This window comes from Corvus moneduloides, chromosome 2 (genome assembly GCF_009650955.1).
Source record: "Corvus moneduloides isolate bCorMon1 chromosome 2, bCorMon1.pri, whole genome shotgun sequence".
Taxonomy (NCBI): Eukaryota; Metazoa; Chordata; class Aves; order Passeriformes; family Corvidae; genus Corvus; species Corvus moneduloides.
The window spans coordinates 11,268,520-11,287,614 of NC_045477.1; the positions used below are offsets into that span (position 1 = coordinate 11,268,520).

At 39.0% G+C, this 19,095-nt stretch overlaps 1 protein-coding gene across 2 annotated transcripts in view; it reads right to left on the reverse strand.

Annotated features, from left to right (window-relative positions):
* The window catches only part of LOC116438311 (SAM domain-containing protein SAMSN-1-like), an 82,601-nt gene that overhangs the window by 61,313 nt on the left and 2,193 nt on the right, over positions 1-19,095 (reverse strand). Inside the window, exons 2-5 of one of the 2 annotated variants that reach the window (XM_032097153.1) lie at positions 11,941-12,078; positions 5,724-5,764; positions 3,242-3,279; positions 1,717-1,803 (exon numbers count right to left, since the gene is read on the reverse strand). In XM_032097153.1, coding sequence (XP_031953044.1) covers positions 1,717-1,803; positions 3,242-3,279; positions 5,724-5,764; positions 11,941-12,078 — 304 coding nt within the window. The remainder of the gene's footprint in view (positions 1-1,716; positions 1,804-3,241; positions 3,280-5,723; positions 5,765-11,940; positions 12,079-19,095) is intronic. The other variant, XM_032097161.1, reaches the window with a different exon arrangement.

Sequence of the window (19,095 nt, forward strand, 5' to 3'; positions counted from 1 at the left end):
TTCAGTGGGATTTGAGACGGGTCTGTGGATACAGCTCTGAAGTAAGCAGAGAAGTCTATGCCGACCACCACACGTGGCTTTTTAAATCTAACAGAAATTCATATTATGCAACAGACTTGCAGACCTTGAAGGATTATCTCTGCTAAGAGAAAAGTTTGATCAATAGTGACGAATTATCTTGATCGATAGTGATACACTGTAAATCTCCTTGCAAAGGTTTTCACCACTGTATGAAGGGGACTTCCCTTGAAATAATTTTACTGCAGTAGGGGAAAGGGAGATTTTTATTTAGCTGCCAGCTTTGCTTTCTGTTCCCTCTGGGCCCCTGCCCTTCAATTACAACACTTGTCAGCTTTTAAAATGTGCACTGCTTCTTTTGCATGCTTTGGATATTTAAAAGGGTAGAAAATGCCTGGAGTAGAAAAGACTTTGGAGGAAGGTCAAAAAGTTCTGCTTTCTCATTCAGCCTCTCCCCACTTCCAATCTGGTAACCTCTGGAGTATCATTTGAAGAACCATTCCAAAATGGTTTTGGTTAGAAGCAAGACTTGTGCAGAGAGAACGGCCTAATATTTCTTTCACCTGTCATTAGAACCAGTTCCTTGCAAGCCACTGAGACCTACTGAAGGTCCCTTTTCCCCTCACTAGTTCAGCAAAAGATCAGAATTCCTCTAAATCTTCCTGTCCTGTCTTATTTCTGGTTCTGGTTCAAGAAATCGAATTTGCCCATAGATGGGCAAATGCAATAGGTATTGAAATTTCCAGATTTCCAAACATTTAAGAGTTTAACTTCAAGTGGTGAACTGAAGAAAATCCAGAAGGAAAGTTGGTACCCTGTCCTTTGCTTTCTTTGACATATCCAGGTAATTGTGGAATCTTCTATCAGTGGATGATCTCTCGGCTATTTGTGCAGGAGATATTTCCAGTTTTTTGGTTTAAGTTGAGAACAAAACATACATCCACTTTAATCTCACATATCTTTGTTTTTGCTTCTGCTGAGCCTTGTCTGGTTTGGTCTGATTATGCAAGAGTAAGAGATCTACCTTAACTTTGAAAAGTACAAATATAAATGCCATTCCTGGAAGCAACATCGAGCAGATTATCAAAGCATTTTGATTTTTGAACTCCAGTTTGTGTTTAAATAGGCGAGATGACTGCTCACTTGTTAACACTCGGTGTTATTTTAATGAATTTATATTGGTACTCTCTTAAACAGTGTCATTAGCAACTTCCCATATATTAGCTGTAAGGTTGTTTTAATAAAGTTGGTAAGAACAGGTTTAGAAAGAGAATCAAAGTACTTGCACCTAAAATTTTGCCAACTCTCCTTTGCACCTGCCACAAAAGGTTTTCTTCTGAGAAAAGTTGCGCCCTTTCCCTGATGGATATCTGGAGCAGTGTAAAATATCCAGGAAACATGAATTACTACAGCTGGCAAGCCCTGTACAACACAGCTATGGCAATTCACTGTAGGGAAAGTCTCCTTTAGCCCATGGACTACAGAGTGAATTGGTCACAGAGTGTGTTCTTAGCTTCCCAGTTTTGAGATAAGCTTTATTTTAACTACTTTTTCCCCCCTTGAGGACAAAATAAATCTCTAAAACACCTGACAAATTATTTAGCTGGATTATTGGTGAAAAATGAGAAATTTTCCTAGGTGCCCTTTTAAATACTTTGTGGAAAATGCAAAATCAGCTGAAATATGTTTAGCAATTACCTTCAAGCTGACAGTGCCTTCTGATGTACGAATCATTCTCCAGCTTCTTGGAACCCTGCCAAAGTGTGCCATTCACATTTTTCCTGTCTAAAGCAAAAGCACAGAGAGCAGTCACCTGAATTCATAGCAAACCTGTGAAATAACAGGAAATTCCATAAAAATACCATCAGAATGCAAATCAAACAAGCTTGCAGAACCCTGGAGCATCTGCTCAGATATGGAAATGAACTGATGATTTTGCAATATAGGAATTTGGATGGATGCATGGATAATATTTATTATGGTCAGACTTCAGGTTGTATCATCTTTTGCTGTGGTCTAATACATCATTTAGCACTGTTAACACATGATCAGAATGATTGTTATCTTAACCCTGGATTTAAGACCTATGATCCCACAGAACATCTGTGCCTTTGTTTTGCTTTCAGGAATTGTGTAATTATTATTATTTAAGTCTACCATTAATGAGCTAGAGTTTGCAAGGAATAGCATCAAAGATGCCCACAGTGATGCCCCATGGACTCCAAGGCTTGGACTGTCTCAGCCTGGATGGCAGAACTAGGCTGGCTTTGAGAAGGAGATGGTCATTCTCCTGCTCCCTCAGTGCTCATGCTTCACAACGTGTAGATCACTATTAGGGGTTTGTGCTTTCTGGGTTTGCTTGGTTTGGTTTTGTTGAGTTTTATTTAATGTTGGGTTTCAGTTTGACTATTATGTCAGAAAATTTTCTTTGTGAAATCTCTTGTTGATCCTGTCAGGTGCTGGGGATTCATTACAGCCTGTTTGCTGTAGACCAAATGATGCCATCCTGCGTGAAAGTCTTCCCAGTGCAGGGCTGCAGAGTGAAGCCTTAACACAGGAGAGCTTTCATCTGCCTGAGACACATTGTGAAATAGAGCCACATCATTACAGGCACACACAATAACCTTTTTTACTCAGCAAGGACTAGATACAACAACTCAACAAAAACTCCAAAGAATAAATGAAAGCATGATAACAGGAAGCTCTCACTGAAAAAAAAAAATTTTACTTTTAAGAACCTGATAATTATTTCCTATAGAGGATTTACAGAATAGAACCCATTGAAACACAAGTGTAGATGATAATACACAGTGTTTAACAAAACCCCTGAATTTCCTTCTTGGTGAACTTGTTTGTGAAAACTCTCACAAAGTAGTTTAAAATGGGAAAGGGCAGGGACCTGAATTTTCTTAGATCAGAGACATTTCAGGGTTTTATTGAAATGATTAAAAGAAACACTGGACATGCTGAGTATTTCTAGTGCTGTGCCATAAAAGGTTCTTTATCTCAAAGTGGTTTCTGTGTTTAACAAGTTTGTTTTCAATATCTACCTACAAATGTGTGTGGAAAGCAGGGAAGAGGGGAGAATATATTGATAGCTTAATTCTATTTTTCCCTTTCCTTTGTATTTGCTCCAACAGCTGTAAAACAAATCAGACCCTTAATTAAAGTTGGCTCTCTGAGATTAGCAAGTAAACAGTAAATTATTTAAGCAGCTACTAACCAAATGCTTCATTTTCAGACATGGACTTCTGGATGGATCTAAAAGAATTAAAAGAATTTACCATTAGCTGAAAGTCAGAATGAAAAAATTAAAGCGTGTTTAATCAAATATGGGTATTTTCAAACTAATTCTTCAAAGCAGGGCAGAGGGATTTAGCTGTGCTATTCCCACTGGCTTTAATTGGAGTTACTTCTCTCACTCACCCAATCATCTACTCCCACATGCCACACAAAGCTCTGAAAGCATCTGAGGTTTCATTCTGCAGGAATATGTGACTCAAGTGTCTATTTGAAATTAAGAATTCATGCTGGAATCAGGGGAACCCATCAGGGAAAAAAGAAGAGATACTTTCCTTTAGATATGATCTGAAGTGTCCCACAATTTTTAGAATTATTGCCTGAACTTTGGTGACATGATAATGGATTGAAACAAAGAGCTACATATGAACATACCATTCCTAGGACCTTGAGTGACATTTTATTGCCCCAGTAAACCTTGAGTTTTTTGCACATTTACATCAAGGATTAGTCCTATTTCATGCTTCCACCTGTGGTCAGTAGTTTATAGAGGAAAGCTTGAAGAATAGACTAACTTATCAGAGGGAAAAAAAAAAAAATCTTTGGATAAAGCTTAATTTGTTTCACTTTATCCATTAAAAGCCCAATGGAGAGTAGCTTATGAGCAGTGGATGAAGCCAAAAGGCAATAGTAGATGAACGCAGGGAATCTGTGACAATGATCAGGAGCAGGGAAAGAGCACAAAACCTTGGATCCCTCTCCCATTCTCACTCATGTAAGTGCTGAAGGGTTTCCTGAACTAGAGGGTGCAGCTGAACAGTTGTGGGCTTTTTAAGGAACTGGTCTGGACCCACTAGTTCATTTAAAAATCATTGGATTTTTTGATTCCAGAATTCCACAATTTAATTCTCATTGTCTAAACAAGGAATACTTCTGTTATTTCTGCTACTTTATATAATTTGGTGCTTCCTTGTTGCCCCATTGTAGGGAACAGAGAATGATCAATTCTTCACTCACTTCCTGCATATCTACAAGGAATGTCAATGGGAAAACTTCTGCATTATCCCTGGGAGTGTTGTGCCAGGATAGTGATGCCTGGACACAATGAAATAGTTTTCATTACAAAATCTTTTCAGGTTGACTCAAACTATTTTCTTCCAGCTTGCTCTTTTTTTTTTTTTTTTTTGTTATTGATCAGTCAAATGATCTCAACAACCCTTCTAAATTCCTAAATTCTGATAATTTGTTTAGAATAGGATTAGGTTGCAAACAGAATAGTATTATTTACTTTGCAAAATTTGACATTTTAGCGACAGACTGCTCTTTTTATTCCTGGGGCAGACCTAGTTCTGATCTAAGCAGGACACTTCTAGGCCTCCAGGTGATTTCATCATATTTAATAGAGCTTGGCAAGGTCTACACAGTAGTTTGACTTCCTTTAAAGTGTAAAAGAATGATGAGAAATCCATGAGTAAGAGAGTTATGTCCATATCTTAATTAGTGAAATTTTGGGAGGAGTTTCACAGAGCCCTGGTTGGTGACATACAGTTGAGATCTCACAGATGAGTGCACACATCTCTGTGTTTGCAGCTGATAAGTTACTAGTGTTTTTATCAGATGACCAGAAATAGATTAAAACTCTTGTTTAAAACAAAAGAGCTCTTCATTTTCCTAGAAATCTTTACCCATTTTGAGATTTTTTAGCAACAGACACAGATAACATTGATGTTCTGAATTTAGTGGGGCCCCACCTACAAATGAAGAAAACAAAAACCAACAAAAACTCCAGGGATTTTCATGTCTGTCACAGCAGACAGATAAGATCTGTCTGTATCATTCCATTAGGCAGGATTTCAGATTTCATCTGAAGGGGACCATTTCAGTAATGCAATAGCCTTCAACCTGAAGCAAAAAAAGAATTTTCAAAATGAATTCCTCTGCCTGCTAATAAATATTGATCATTAGCCCAAACCATAGCATTGTGTCCATGAATGGATTCAAAACATGCTGCTGTCACAAAAATGATTCATAAAATAGTGGCTGACCTGCTTTATCCAAATCATTTTGCAAACTATTTTTTTTACTTGGATTAAAAACACAAACAAAATAAAAAAATGTCTTCAGGAGATTATCAGGTCAATGGTGCAAACATGCTAAAATAGGTTACCACTTCAATCTCTCAGAAAAGCAGACATATGGTTAAATCAAGCTCAGATTAAGTGCATTTGATTTTAGCTGTCCTGGTTCAGATATTTTGGAAGAAGGCTTTGTGGATATGAAAAAGGCATGGCAAAAGAGCTTCAGTAAAGCATTACAAGCTTGTTACGTGCTCTTCAACTGCAACATTAATACATGTACTCTATGAGAATGAAAGCAACATTGGCAAACATTCATAAAACAACAAGGATGAAAGGTACACACAAATATAGTGACACTGTGTAGACCTTGAACTGGTCTCAACTTACTTTCTTTTTTTGGTCAGTGTGTTCTCAAAGTCAGGAAACTCCTTTTAAAAAGATAGAGAAAAAGGTCTATGAAAATCAAAAATGTTTAATCCAAATATATTACTTTTGTCACTGAGAAGAAAATGAATTATATAATTTTGATGTGTGATTTTTAATATCCACTAACATTTCAGCCACAGCTGAAGCTGTGGAGGACACAGTGCAGCAGAGAATATATGTAGTTATGTGTCCTGATTTCAGGAGGCTTCAGTTATGCACGGCTCCCAGGAAGCTGACAACCATAACACCCCTGAAAAACCAGAGAACCATGATCATACCCCAAGAATGAATATCGTATTTCTTACATAATGTGATTCCTTTAGAACTTCATGGGGATTAAAATACCCACACGTTGCAAAGGGATGTGGTTTCCTGACAGACACAGGACACAGACTCTGTAAACCCAAACGTGCAGGGGAATGTGGAAGAGGAAAAGGAAACTGGAAATAAAATTGAAAGCTCTGAGGGGGAGCAAATCAGAATCAAACACTGGCCTGGAGGCAAGATCACACAGCCCCCAAGGCCCAGACAATAAATATTTATACCCTGACAAGGTGTGGGAAGGAGGTGAAGTTACGTAGCTGTTGAAAGAGAGAACAAAAAGGTGTCTTGCTGGGCAAATAATGCCAAAACATGTCAATGCATGTTTGCTGTGCAGTTAACCATGCACTTAAAGGTTAATTTTAACTGTAGGAAAACCTGAGATGTCACGCTAGGACAGAAGAGATCTCTGTCCCTATGTTATTTTGATATCTCCTGAGACAGGATATCAAAGCACTGTATCAGTTTTGCATTTATTTCTTCAGGCCTGGAAAGCAGGAACTCAAATAAAAGTGTCCGTGATGATACCACTTCAATCTGTTGTGTAACAAGAGGCACTAAAAAAAATAATATAACCATTCATTATTTTATAAATCTTAAAACTTAGTGTATCTGGGCCTATTTCACATAATATTATGTTTAATTTATTTCCTTCTTGTAACTCTAACTACATCTGCATGATTCTGGCCATAGTAAGTTTAAAATGTCATCCAGGTTGCATGATAAAAACCCAAAACCTGTACTACATAAAACCATGTAAGTGCATAATTGAGCGTTTTATACTTCTCCCCTCTTCTCAGTAAAACCCATCATAGATTTTTTTAAGCTTTTTCAGGGAGTGCATTAAGAAAAGGCTGTTTTCCTGCACTGAGTTATTTTAGCTGAGCGTAGGAGGTCCTTTTAGCATGTATATTTGTGAATGTTAATAATTGTGTGCAGTTTCCACATCTTTTTCTTGCCTGTGTCAATTTGTTCACAGATGCAGATCAAAAGAGCATACAGAATTTGTACCTCTCTTTGAAATAATGTATGCAATGTAAGATAAATTTCCTGCTGAAAAATTGTCAGCATTTTAGTCTTGGGACAAGTCTTTTTGACAACTCAAATGACTTGATGAGGTGCACAAACACAGAGAAGTTAAAAAATGTTTAATAAGTGATTTTAAGGCTTATTTTAAAGGGTAGTTTCAAAATTTCATTGAAAAACATCAAATATTCGATTTCGAAGAGGTTTGTTAAAGGAAGCATTGTGCATGGAAGTCAGAGACCAAAGGATATTGTAACTTAAAATCTCTTAAAATGATCTAGAGAAAAAATTGGAGACAGCCCCCATTGTAGCCATACACCTAGAAAGACTCTATTCACATCTTCACATGCCAAACACCTGGTGGGGACCATGAAACAAGATTTAATCTTTTGCTCCACAACTTGAAACCTGAAATTCCTAAAGTCCAGCAAAGTTGCTTGATGACAGTACATCATATACTCAAGTGATGACTGATGTGAGTTCACAGGATATCATGGGATGCAGTGCCAAAATGAAATATGTGGTGGACTTAAATGACCATTTAAAAATGGCACCTTTCATTCAACACACTCTTCCTGCTATTTCTGAATTGGGTGGCTACACTGGGGTACAAGAATAAATAACTGTGGTTTGTAATTTTTACAAGTATCTTTTCAGTATTGACTACATTTTAAATTGTATGTAACTTTAATGTGAAACTAGTTTTTAAAAACGTATTTTATCTTAGGATGTAAATTAGGGCTCACCTAGACTCTACTTTCCACATTCTCCAAAGAGCATAATTACCTTGTTTATGGGAACAACTCTTTCCTTCCTTATCCTAGATGTGTTTCCTCGAAACAAACTCCACATGGGGAAACCCAGCATGACGAAATTATTGATAAAGTCCTTTTCTTCCTGATTTTGTCAAATAACCCTAAATTAAGGAATAGAATTAAACTCTCTGGTGTTTCCAAACCAGCTGAGAAAAGATAGAGCTCCTGTGCTGCAAACAGGGAAATGATCATTTCAGATAATCAGCCCTCTTCTTGCCCTCACAGGAATCAAAGGCCAATTATAATATTTTAGATTAAGGCAGGTATCAAAACGGATTGTGATTTTCCTGGCAACAGCTTAGAACGACTGATAAATTTTTTGGCACTTTTCTGATACACAGGATAGTCAATCATATCATGGTCAGCAGTTCAAAAATATGTGGATCTTATGACATTTGGTGATTGCAGTCTGACAGGATATATATGAAAATGGTTCTAGTACTGAAGAGACTTTTCCTGAGAAGCTGGAGACAGCTCATGAGGTAGAAGACTGTAACACCAGGTGACAAGAGGTGGAAATTCATTTAATAGCATAGTTACAGGCAAAGAGTACCCATATGATTCATTATGTGCTCATGGCTACCAGCTGTTTCTGAGGGAGGTCCAATTCAGATTTGCTATGCATGAAGTACAAAAACAACTCCATAAATCTAATTTTTTCTTTCTTTCTGAGAATATTACTGAAGCTGAGCAACGGGCAAAGTAACCACAAAGTTAGCAGGCCAATTCCCCAAGAGGATTGAAATCAAAAGGCAGGTGTGCATAACAGGCCCAGGATACTACCACAGGAACCCAGAGTGGAAACATCCCTGGCAAATAATTCAGAATACTAAACAGTATTCAGAACAGTACATCTGGAGTTATGTGAGGGAGAAGAACAGTGTACATGAAAGACAGATTTTTCTTCATACAAGATGTGTCATTTGGGCAGATATTTGGCCAGGAGCAGAAAGAGCCATAGTCCAAAAAGGAGTGTCCAAAGAGTATGTTCAGTGAATGATGTCCTTCACAGCTCCAGTGACCACACTACCCTGCATTTCCCACGTCTCCAGAAGAACTTCACAGCTCAGCTATGATTAGGACAAATCATAACAGACAAGTTCACTGCAAGAAAATCACTACCTTGTTGCAGTACAAGGAAGAATTTTCTGTAGCCCTGATCACCCTTTTTAAGTGTGAGGGGAGCTGATCCTGGATCCCTACCCTGTTGATTTTGAAGTTGTAGAGGAAAAAGGAAGGGGCAAAGCCTCCTGAGGAGGAAGTGTGCCGTGCCAGGCTGCTCCACCGTTCGGAGATTTAACAGCTCTGTGGAACCTGCCGCACTTCAGCCAACCATTTAAACACTCACTTGAGTCCATACCTACTCAGCAGTGCATTTACATCCGTGCATTACTGGATAACGATGGATGGCTAAATGGAGCCAATAATGTTCTGAATTTATCATGCTGAGGGGGCTGCCCCGCAGCCTGGAACCGAGTGACAGAATTAAAAATGGAGAGAAGTACAAATGGGCTCAGTTAATAAGCTTAACGGCTTCATCCAAGGTGTAGCTCTAATAACTCACATGCCAGAAATAGCAGATAACATTACACACAGGCCTCTGGCCTTAGTGATATTTTTCCATAGGTCTTACTGCCGACACGTCATCACTAATCTTGTTTTCCATTTCTAGAAAGTATTTTATAAATAACCGTGTTGATTCTACGGCCAGCACAGTGACACAGCATCCAGCCGTTATTTTTAGTTAAGTGTTGAGCTGAATATTCTCTCAAACCAGAAAATAAAACCCAGAGCCAGCCTTGGGAAGCTTCTTGTTAATACCTAGTGAGCCAGGTGTGCTTAACCCATTTAGTGTTGTTTTTATTGAGGATGAACTTTATATTTAATGATGAATAAATGGGCCATCACCATAATATCTCCTTTAAGAAAACAAAAATATACGACAAGAGGTAGCAGAAGCCAAAGAGCTGGATTCTTCTATTCACTGTTATACATGTATCTCCATGGACCATGCAGTGCCATCCCACAAAACACTGTGCGGTGCAAAAGACGTTTTGCTACAATTTGTTTAGATTAATGTACAGGATTTTCTAATCCTACACTAGTAGCAAATCTGCTTCTGCAGGCTGGCTCAAGGAAAACAAAGTTCTGTACTGGATAGGTTGATTATTTTTCTCTAGCCAAATATTTTATGAAGCCTAACTCTATAGCAGTAAAATGAAAAGTCTGAAGATGCTGCCAAATAAAAAGCAGACTAAAACAAGAAAAAGGAAGAAACAAAAAGCCTGATGTAAACAGCCACTGCAGTTTTAGTCTTACACATTGTGAAAACCATAGCAGAGCACAGTGCTATGGATGTATCTTTGCCACACCTTGAGAAAATAAATTGCTATTAGTTTTCTATTGCAAAGTTCGCTAGGCTATCATATGTCCTATTCTGGGTACAAACCAAAAAAACCAAATCTGCCTTTTTCATTTTCATTTTACTTTGTCTAAATACTGCTCCTACCAGATGAACATCTATTGGCCAACGAAATATTAGTGTAGCAGTCATTGAATATTAAGTTGGTTTGACGTCACAGCAAAGGGGGAAAAGACTGAATGGATGCCGGAGCTGTAATATCATGTTCATCTTTAGACATTGGGCATGTATAATGGCATGCAGTACACAAATAACTAGAGCTTCCCACAATGAAGACACTACAGTCATGCTAGGAGGAGGTTCCAGCCTTATTTCACAACCACAATTAAGCTCTCTTAACTGGAACACTGTAGAGGTGGCTCATTCTTAGAGTGACAAGGTCACAACCTGGTAAGGGGGAAAAACGCTGTCGTTCAGGAGAGCATCTCCCACCTATTGCAGGAAAATTATAATGTAGGGACATTTCAGAGCCCAGGCTCATAGATCTGTGCTGATGCTATGAGGAATCATCTTGAGATCTCTGCGCTGCTACCCTCTCAAAACCGGGACCATTATATAAAGTCTCAAGGTGATTATCTGGAAGAGAGGGACATGCACAGAGTGAGATGGTTACAGCAGAAGGGTCTAAAAAGAACAAGTCGTTTTCAGTCCTTTAGCAATTTAACAAGTGCATGCCACAATTCCCCAGCCATTCTGCTATCCCACCAGCTCCAGCACTTTCTCCAAGCAAATCTTGTGTGCAAACCTGCTATGTGATATTGCAACACCAAAGGCCCAGCAGTCTCATAGGTACATGGTACCTAATCCAGAGAGCATGTGGGTAGAACCTGGCACAATATCTGAAGGGAGGCCAGTCTCCTCTGAATGATGAACATCCTGTTTTCCCCTTTATTCAATCACCACACTGCATCATACTTTGAAATGGAAACAGTAATTATAAGCAAAGGCACATTGCAAAGCAGAGAACAGAGATTATGAAATTAATAAGATTATGAAATGTAATATACCATGTTAAATTATTTGTCAAAGCATCATATATTATACCAATAACACACAAATAGGAAAGGATTAAGTAGGGTAACATCATTTAGGAAGGAAAAAACCCCAGAAGACAACCTTCTTCACATGTTTGCCTAATGAGGTCTTGTAAAATGTCAGATTTATTCCAGAGGCCATCAGATACAAAATTCATGCAACTCATGCTTTAGAAACGCACTTTTTTGTATTAATAAAAAGGACAAGCAAAGACACCAACAGTATATTCTTTAGACACAAACCATACCAATATGTGTACCCAGAGTTTTCATATGCTGTTACTTGCAAAGAGAAATTCCCTTGTCCAGTGCAGCTGCACTAATCTCCCTTTGCTGCTCGCAGTAGAGGAACTCATGACCTGCTTTTCAAGTGTGCTTGTTAAGACTGGACAGAAATCAGGTCATTGGCTACAAAGATGAGATTTGAACAGTGGCATGGCTCTAAGGAGCCTAAATAGTTGAAACTGGCAGATAAGCCAGCAGAACACACATGTGCCCACGTAAAGAGCAACAGTTTTTTGCAAAATGCATTGCATGCTTTGCAATTAAATGTTACTTACCAAAGACAGAGACCTGTCAGGTGGCCCACAGTTTACATGTGTGCTCACTGGAGTGTCAGCCTGGCTGTCAGGAGTAGTTGTATCCTTGGCTTCCTGATGTTCTGGGACAGGCTCATACAAGCTGTCCATGGAGCCCTCCTAAAATACATTTAAACAGAGTTTCAAAGATGAACACTTGCAAACATATTAAATTAACAGTAATTTTAAAAGCAAGACATTTGTGTGATTTGCAGAATGGAGTGTGGTTTTCCTCCCCTGTCTTTTGAAATCCTTTATTTAGTTTTTTTCTCTAAAAAGGCATGCAGGGGCTGATTTTAGTAAGTACCCAAATGCTGGAGTTCCCAGTATCATGACTTAGATGCCACAGGTTGCCATGTGTAAAGCTGAGGGTACAGCAAAAAATGAATATTATCTGCCCAGAAGGAGTAAAACCAGGTGTATATTTCCAATGGAACACTACATGAAAATTCCTGTGAAAACTATGAAAAACATATGCCATGAAAACTTTTATATGAACCACAGAAATGTTTTATAGTTAGTACTTCTATACAGGAAAAAAAAAGTTAATTTGATGCAGAAGGGTAACCCCATTACTTAGAAACAGACTGAAACAATGCTGCCAGCTCCCAGAATTTCACAGTGATGGTTTAGGCCCCCAAAATAATGATAATGGCTAGAATTAAAAATTCCATTTGCATTGAAAATTTTTAAGTGTGTTTAAATGCACATGTAAGGTTCTTTTTCTCCAAGCACCAAAAATATAAACATTTTAATAGAAACGAAGATTTTCGCATTTATCCCGCAACTCCAAGAGCCAGGATTACATATACACACTGCCATTTCATAATTCAAGAGTTAAGTGAAAGCAGATGGCAAAACTAAAGACACTCTAACTGATGATCCCAGATTTTAGATGTTGCCGTTTTGATCTGCACTGAATATTTTCCCAATGAATTTTGATTACTAATTGTAACTGCATTAATTAAGGAATAAATCAAATTTATAGCAGTGTGACTTTCAGCAGAGCAACACCATTGAAATTAACATGGTATATTATTATTTAAAGGCATTTGTTCCTTTAGTACAGAAGATAAACACAGATGTATATTTGAAGCTATATTATTAATATGTAAAGCTTTACAGGCAATGTTTTTGACTGGTGGAGCAGCAGTTCAAAGACATCACTAATTTTTGCAAGCACAATGTTTATCAATGGATCTTTATTTGCCTCAGTCTGCTAGATTCTTGATAAACCAAAATAAATATTTTGGGAGAAATATTTCATGGTGAACTTCTTGAAAATACTCAAGTTACATACTTGAGCCTATTCTAGGAACTAATGAGTTAATGCTTCCTGGGAAATTGGTGCCTAGTTTATGAACACATGGAAGCACTGAACATCCAGCTGAGCCTGGGTTTTGACAGCAACTGCATTTTTTTTATTACTGCATTTATTTTTTATCACTGTAAGTATTTTGCCATATAGCAGTGATGGTTCAGCCTCCCCATCTGAAGCTGTGGATTGAGCACTTCTAGACAAAAATGATGAGTTTAAAAACTTGTTACACACTTCCAAGATTCTGAAAAGTGAAATGCAACCACTTACTTCTCCTTCAATAGGGAATAATACACAACTTTGGTGAAGAGAATATTTATGAAGAGATGGAAGCATAAAGGAGAACTCATGTGAAAGAGAGAGTATGAGAGAGCTAAAAAAGGAGAGACAAGATAGGACAAGGAACAGTGAAAGGAGAGAGTGGTGGGGGGGAGGAAAAGGATACACCAAAAGAACACAGAAAGAGAGAAGGGAAGAAGTGGGGAAAAGAGCAAGGATAAGAGAGGGAGGAGAGGGGGAAAGAGAAGAGGTGAAACAGAGAGAAGGGGAGAAAGAGCATAAGGGGGAGCATGTGAGAATTAGTACATGAAAAAGGAAAAATGTGAGAAAGGGCTCAAGCAAGAAAGAGAGAAATCTTGTGTGAGAAAGATGGAGCTCAAGGGTGTGAGAAAGGGTGGGCACATAAGAAAAAGCAAGTGTGCAGAAAAAAAGCAGGTCCATGTGAAAGAGTGAGGGCACAAGGAGTAGGATGCGCATGAAGAATTATGAGGGCGTGAGGAAGAGGATGCATGCAAGTGGAGCACATGGGAAGGCATGACTGCTGTGAGGAAGAACACAAGAAAAAGTGAGTGCACAAGGAAGAGCCAGCACACAAAACAGGGAGTGGCTGGAGGAGACAAAGAGATGAGGTAGCAAGGGAAAGAGATAGAATGTGTGAAAGCGAGAGGACCTATGAATGAGAGTGGGAGAGGACAAGAAAGAGAGCATGAGACAGAGATATGGGATGAGAAGTAAAGTTTCCCTGAGGAAGAGTGAACATAAGGGAATGGAAAGGGTGTGAGTGCAGGAGGAAGCACAGGAGTGTGTGGAGAGTAAGCACATGGGAAATAGCAAGTGTAGCTGAAGAGCCGGGGAATGGCAAAGAGTGAACACATGAGAGAGGGAGGGCACCAAAAAGATCAAGTGCAGGGAAATGAGCAAGGGTGTGACAAAGGAAGGACATGGACAAGAAAGCAAGCAAGAAAGTGAAAGCATGGGAAAGGGTGACCACAAGAAAGGAAAGCAAAAGGATGGGATAAAGCCCATGGTGTGTGGGAGAATGGCTGCAGGAGAAACTGCCAGCATGTGCAAGGAGGGTGCTGGAAAGAGGGAAGGCACATGAGAAGAGAGGCCACAAGAAAGGGGGAGCAATCTGGAGAGGGAATGCACAAGAAATAAAGAGGGACAAAGCACAAGGAGAGGGGCAGAGAAATGGAGTGAGAAAGCAAGCATCAAGATGTGAAAAGGATTAAGCACAAGGTTGTGAGAAAAGAGTGTGAGGGCACAAGAAAGGGAATGTGAGGGAAATCAAGGTGTGAGAAAAGGAGAGGGCATGAGAAAGTATCCCTGCATGCAAGAGTGAGATGTGAGAGAGGAAGTGTGCACGAGATAAAATAAGAAAGCAAATATGACTGTAAGACAGAGCAAGCCCACATCAGAGGGAATGCTCACATAAAAGAGAACACTCATGAGAAAGCAGGAGGGCAGAGGAAAGAGTGGGTACAAGCAAGGGCAGGGTTGAAGGCAAGAGCAGGAGAGCACAAGAAAGAAATCACAAAGGGTAGAGCAAAGGTGCAAGAAAAGCACCATCATGACAAAGGGCACGTGCTTGAGAAAGGAAATGTGTGAAAAAGCACAAGCATGCACAAGCAAGGCTGCAAGAAAGTGCATGTGAGACAAAGACAAGAAAGAGAGTGTGAGAAAAAGGAAGAAAGAATGTGAGAAAGAGCATGTGCTGGGAAAATATGGCATGCAAAAGAAAAAAGCAGACACAGAAAAGCAAGTGTGGGGGCATGAGAAGAAGAGAGTGTGAGGGTGCAGGAATGGATGTGAAGTCACAACAAAGGGCACAATGGTGCTAGAAAAGAAACACTGGCACAAGAAAAGATGGAATGGCCTTAGAAAAGGAGTAGGCACAACAAAGTAAGTGAATGGATGCTAGAGTGCCCATGAGAGGAAAAACTCAGGAAACAGAGTGGAAGAGCCAGAGAAGGCGAAGGGAGAATCAGTAGGAGAGGGAATCAGTAGGAGAGATCATGAAGCCATTTAAAAGGAGGGAGAGAGGTCTTGTGAATAGCACAGAGAAGGAGAATGAGGAAGAGATGGTGTGCAAAAGAGAGATTGCTCAAGAGAGAGAAGGCATGTGCAAGAAAGTGAGTGTGCAGACAGGAGAGACAGTGAGAATGATTTGTGAGGGAAGGGGTGAGGTCATGAGAATGGGGGAGACAGTGCAAGGCACGAGAAAGAGAGGCTGTGAGGAAGGGGATAAGACAGAGCAGGATAACTTGTGAGAAAGAGTGAATATGTGAGAATTGGTGGACAGGGAGTCCTTGTGACAAACACAGCTCTCAGGAAAGAGGGGGAAGAGTGCAAGAAAGTGAGCACCAGGGCATGAGATTGAGTGGCCATGAAGTATTAAGAAAGGGCATGAGGGTGCAGAAAAGAGAGTAAGGTCATGAGAAGAGAGAAAATGGGTGAGAGAGCAGAATCATGTATTCGAGACAAAAAGGATGAGTTTAAAACCTTGTCACATATTTCCAGGATTCTGCAATGTAAAGTGTAACCATATACTTCTCCCTCAACAGGGAATAATACATGACTTTGTTGAAGCAAGAGAGAAGCATAAAATGAGAGCTCATGTGAAAGAGAAGCATGAGAAAGATGAAAAGGGAGAGAAAAGAGAAAGCAAGGAACAGTGAAGCAGGGAGGAAGAAAAAAATAAAGAGCAACAAAACAATGGAAGGAGAGAAGGGAGGAAGGGAGGTTTTTGTGGGCTCAGGTGAGTGCAGACACAAGAAAGAGTGAGCACACACAACAAAGAGGGAAAGGATGTGAGAGACAACAACCAGGAAAAGAAGTGCAAGAAAGAAAACTCACACCAAAAAAAAAAAATCAACAAAAAACCAAAAAAACACAAGAGTGAGAAGGAGAGCACCCAAAAAAGAGAAAATACATCTTCAGTTTTCAAAATTGATTTCTTTGCTTACCGGTTTTATACTTTATAAGAGTATATTTTCCTTGTAGTAATTGACTTTCTTTGAGGGCAACTCAAAGTATTTAACTGAAATTGAAATTTTCTTGCTCCCTTCTATTTTATTTTATAGTTAAGTCTACTGTTATACCAAAACCTGCCAAGTCAGTGAAGTTTTTTTATTTTATATGTTAATTCTTTTAGTAGTCCTGAGCATAGGAGGAAATGAGGATAATGAGAGGAAAATGAGAGATAGCAGAATAAAATATGAACTTAATTCTGGAGTAGTTAGCACATTTTCTTTATCCTACATGGAATAAGAAAGCTTTCTGAAACTCTTTGCTTCAGGAGTTTTATGGGACAAAATGTCCTAGTTCAGATCTAGAAGCAAATAATTGCCTGTAGCTCTTTCCTTTGCATGATATTATTATCATCACGGCATGCAGAGACTAGAGTGATCATAAGGTAGAGAGGGAGCATTCAGTAATGCAGTCAGGTCATTTTCCATCTGAGGTTTAAGGGTGGAATCCTGTGTATGGTGGGATGATAGCAATCCAGCTAAAAGGAACAGGGACCATATGGAGATGATTACACAGGAAGCACTACACTTTTAATCACACTCCACTTTAGAGGAAGGTCTTTCCACATTCAGGTAATCCTTCTTTGTTAAAACATATTTTTAAGTCCAGTCCATTTCTAAGTACCATCATGTCCCTATAGTCACAGCAGCATTAGCACCTTTCTATTTATGCCATAGCTTCTTTAACATAGAGGCTCCAGCTAATTCATAAGTTATCCACTACATCACTTTTATTAATACTTATTCTCTCTCCATTTTGCATCATTGAAACATTAGCTTTTAGTGCCAAGGGCTGCTTCAGTTTATAACATTAGATGTAATATGTTTTACATTGTGCTGTCAGCACATCTTTAAACCAACAACCAAAATAAAACATAACTAGTGCAATGCTACTGAGAATCACTAAGAGGATTAGGCTTTCACTCAGTACTTAACTTTACATTTTACTAGAAAAAGTGGTGGTTAGAAAGGCACCATATGGGAAAGAAATAGACAAATAAAAGGGATCTTGTTTGGCTTAAATCCTAAGACCGGTGCTCAACTTGAACAACTGGTCTGAACAACACTGTGATTAGGAGTGTCACAGCCTTTCTTTACTGGTGTTCTTATACAGGTTTCTGCTATACAAGAGGTTGACACTTCTTAACTATCTGAAATTCTTCTGTGTCTTCATTAGTTCCATTACTAATGCCATTGTTCACTGCCAAATATATGGGATGTACTTGTTCAGTATTACCTTGTGTAAGGAGTACCTTGTCTCATCTCCCTCAGACCCACTTTCTTATGGAAACTTTACTGAAAGGCAGGGGGTGTGAGTATAAGTCAGGATAGGTTTAGCAGGTACTGTTCCAGGTGAATTGGTGCTAACCAAGTGTGTATATCCTCGATATTGGAGAGCCAATTTAGGAAAATAATATAGGAAAAATATGCTACCTTAAATAAAGGACTTCACAATTCAACAATAAATTTGATTTCTCAGATTTGGAGGATTCTGATATGTATTAGGCAGTGTATCAAAAAAGGTGGGTTGGCAGCATACTTTCTTGCATTTCATACAAAAGCAGTGCTTGATTTGGGGCCCTCTCTGTATATTGCCCATAATACAAAGAGTATTGTTCTGATTCAATTGCCTGACATGCTGAGCACCATGGGATGGAAAAGACACTGCAAATTTAGGGTCTAAGGTTGACCTTTTAACATAATATACCTACAAAAAAGAAAAAAAATACATTTATCCTGTTGATCATTTTGTAAATAGAAAAGGGACACAAGGCTTTGAAGGCAAATCTAATTTGCCTGCAAATCTCTTGAGATCAAGGCAATGAGTCTGATGTGAAAAATAATCACAGTTAAGAAACCAAATCATTCTGAAGTCAACTCAGGACACAAAGTAGTGCTGAGGAAACACCCCATCCTGGAGCACTCACACTAGGAGATCAAAGGACTCCCAGGTGGTGACAGATTGGAGTAGTTCCCGTCTGCCTCCCTGGGAAGGGGAGAATCCAGTTCAGGCTCCAAAGCCCCATCACAACCATCTTGGGACTATTGTTTGTCTCCAGCCTACACATAACCACTTGTTACACTGGCCCATAGTATCGTGTCTCTCATGCTAGAACTATGTCTCAGTTTTATGGACAGGTATAAAAGCAAACCCGAATTAAAATTCAACAGTATGAACAGATGTTCCTCTAACTATCCTGATGTTTCACCACTTTGGATCAGCCAGAAGTCTGGTTAAACTTTGGTTTTAAACAGAATATTATAGTAATTCTCTCAGGTTGTAGATTACTTCAACCACTATATTCTGTAGGGTAGAAAACTATTTTCTGAGCTATAAACCAGTCTATTTAACAATATATGCATATGCACACACACATATACATACACACCCTCTTTGCAGTGTGAAATCTCGTCAGTCTACATAAGACAAATACTTCCATGAGAGTATTGTTTATTTTGTACAGCTTTTTTTGGTCTGTCAATAGTCTGAATTTCTCTTCCATGGTTTCA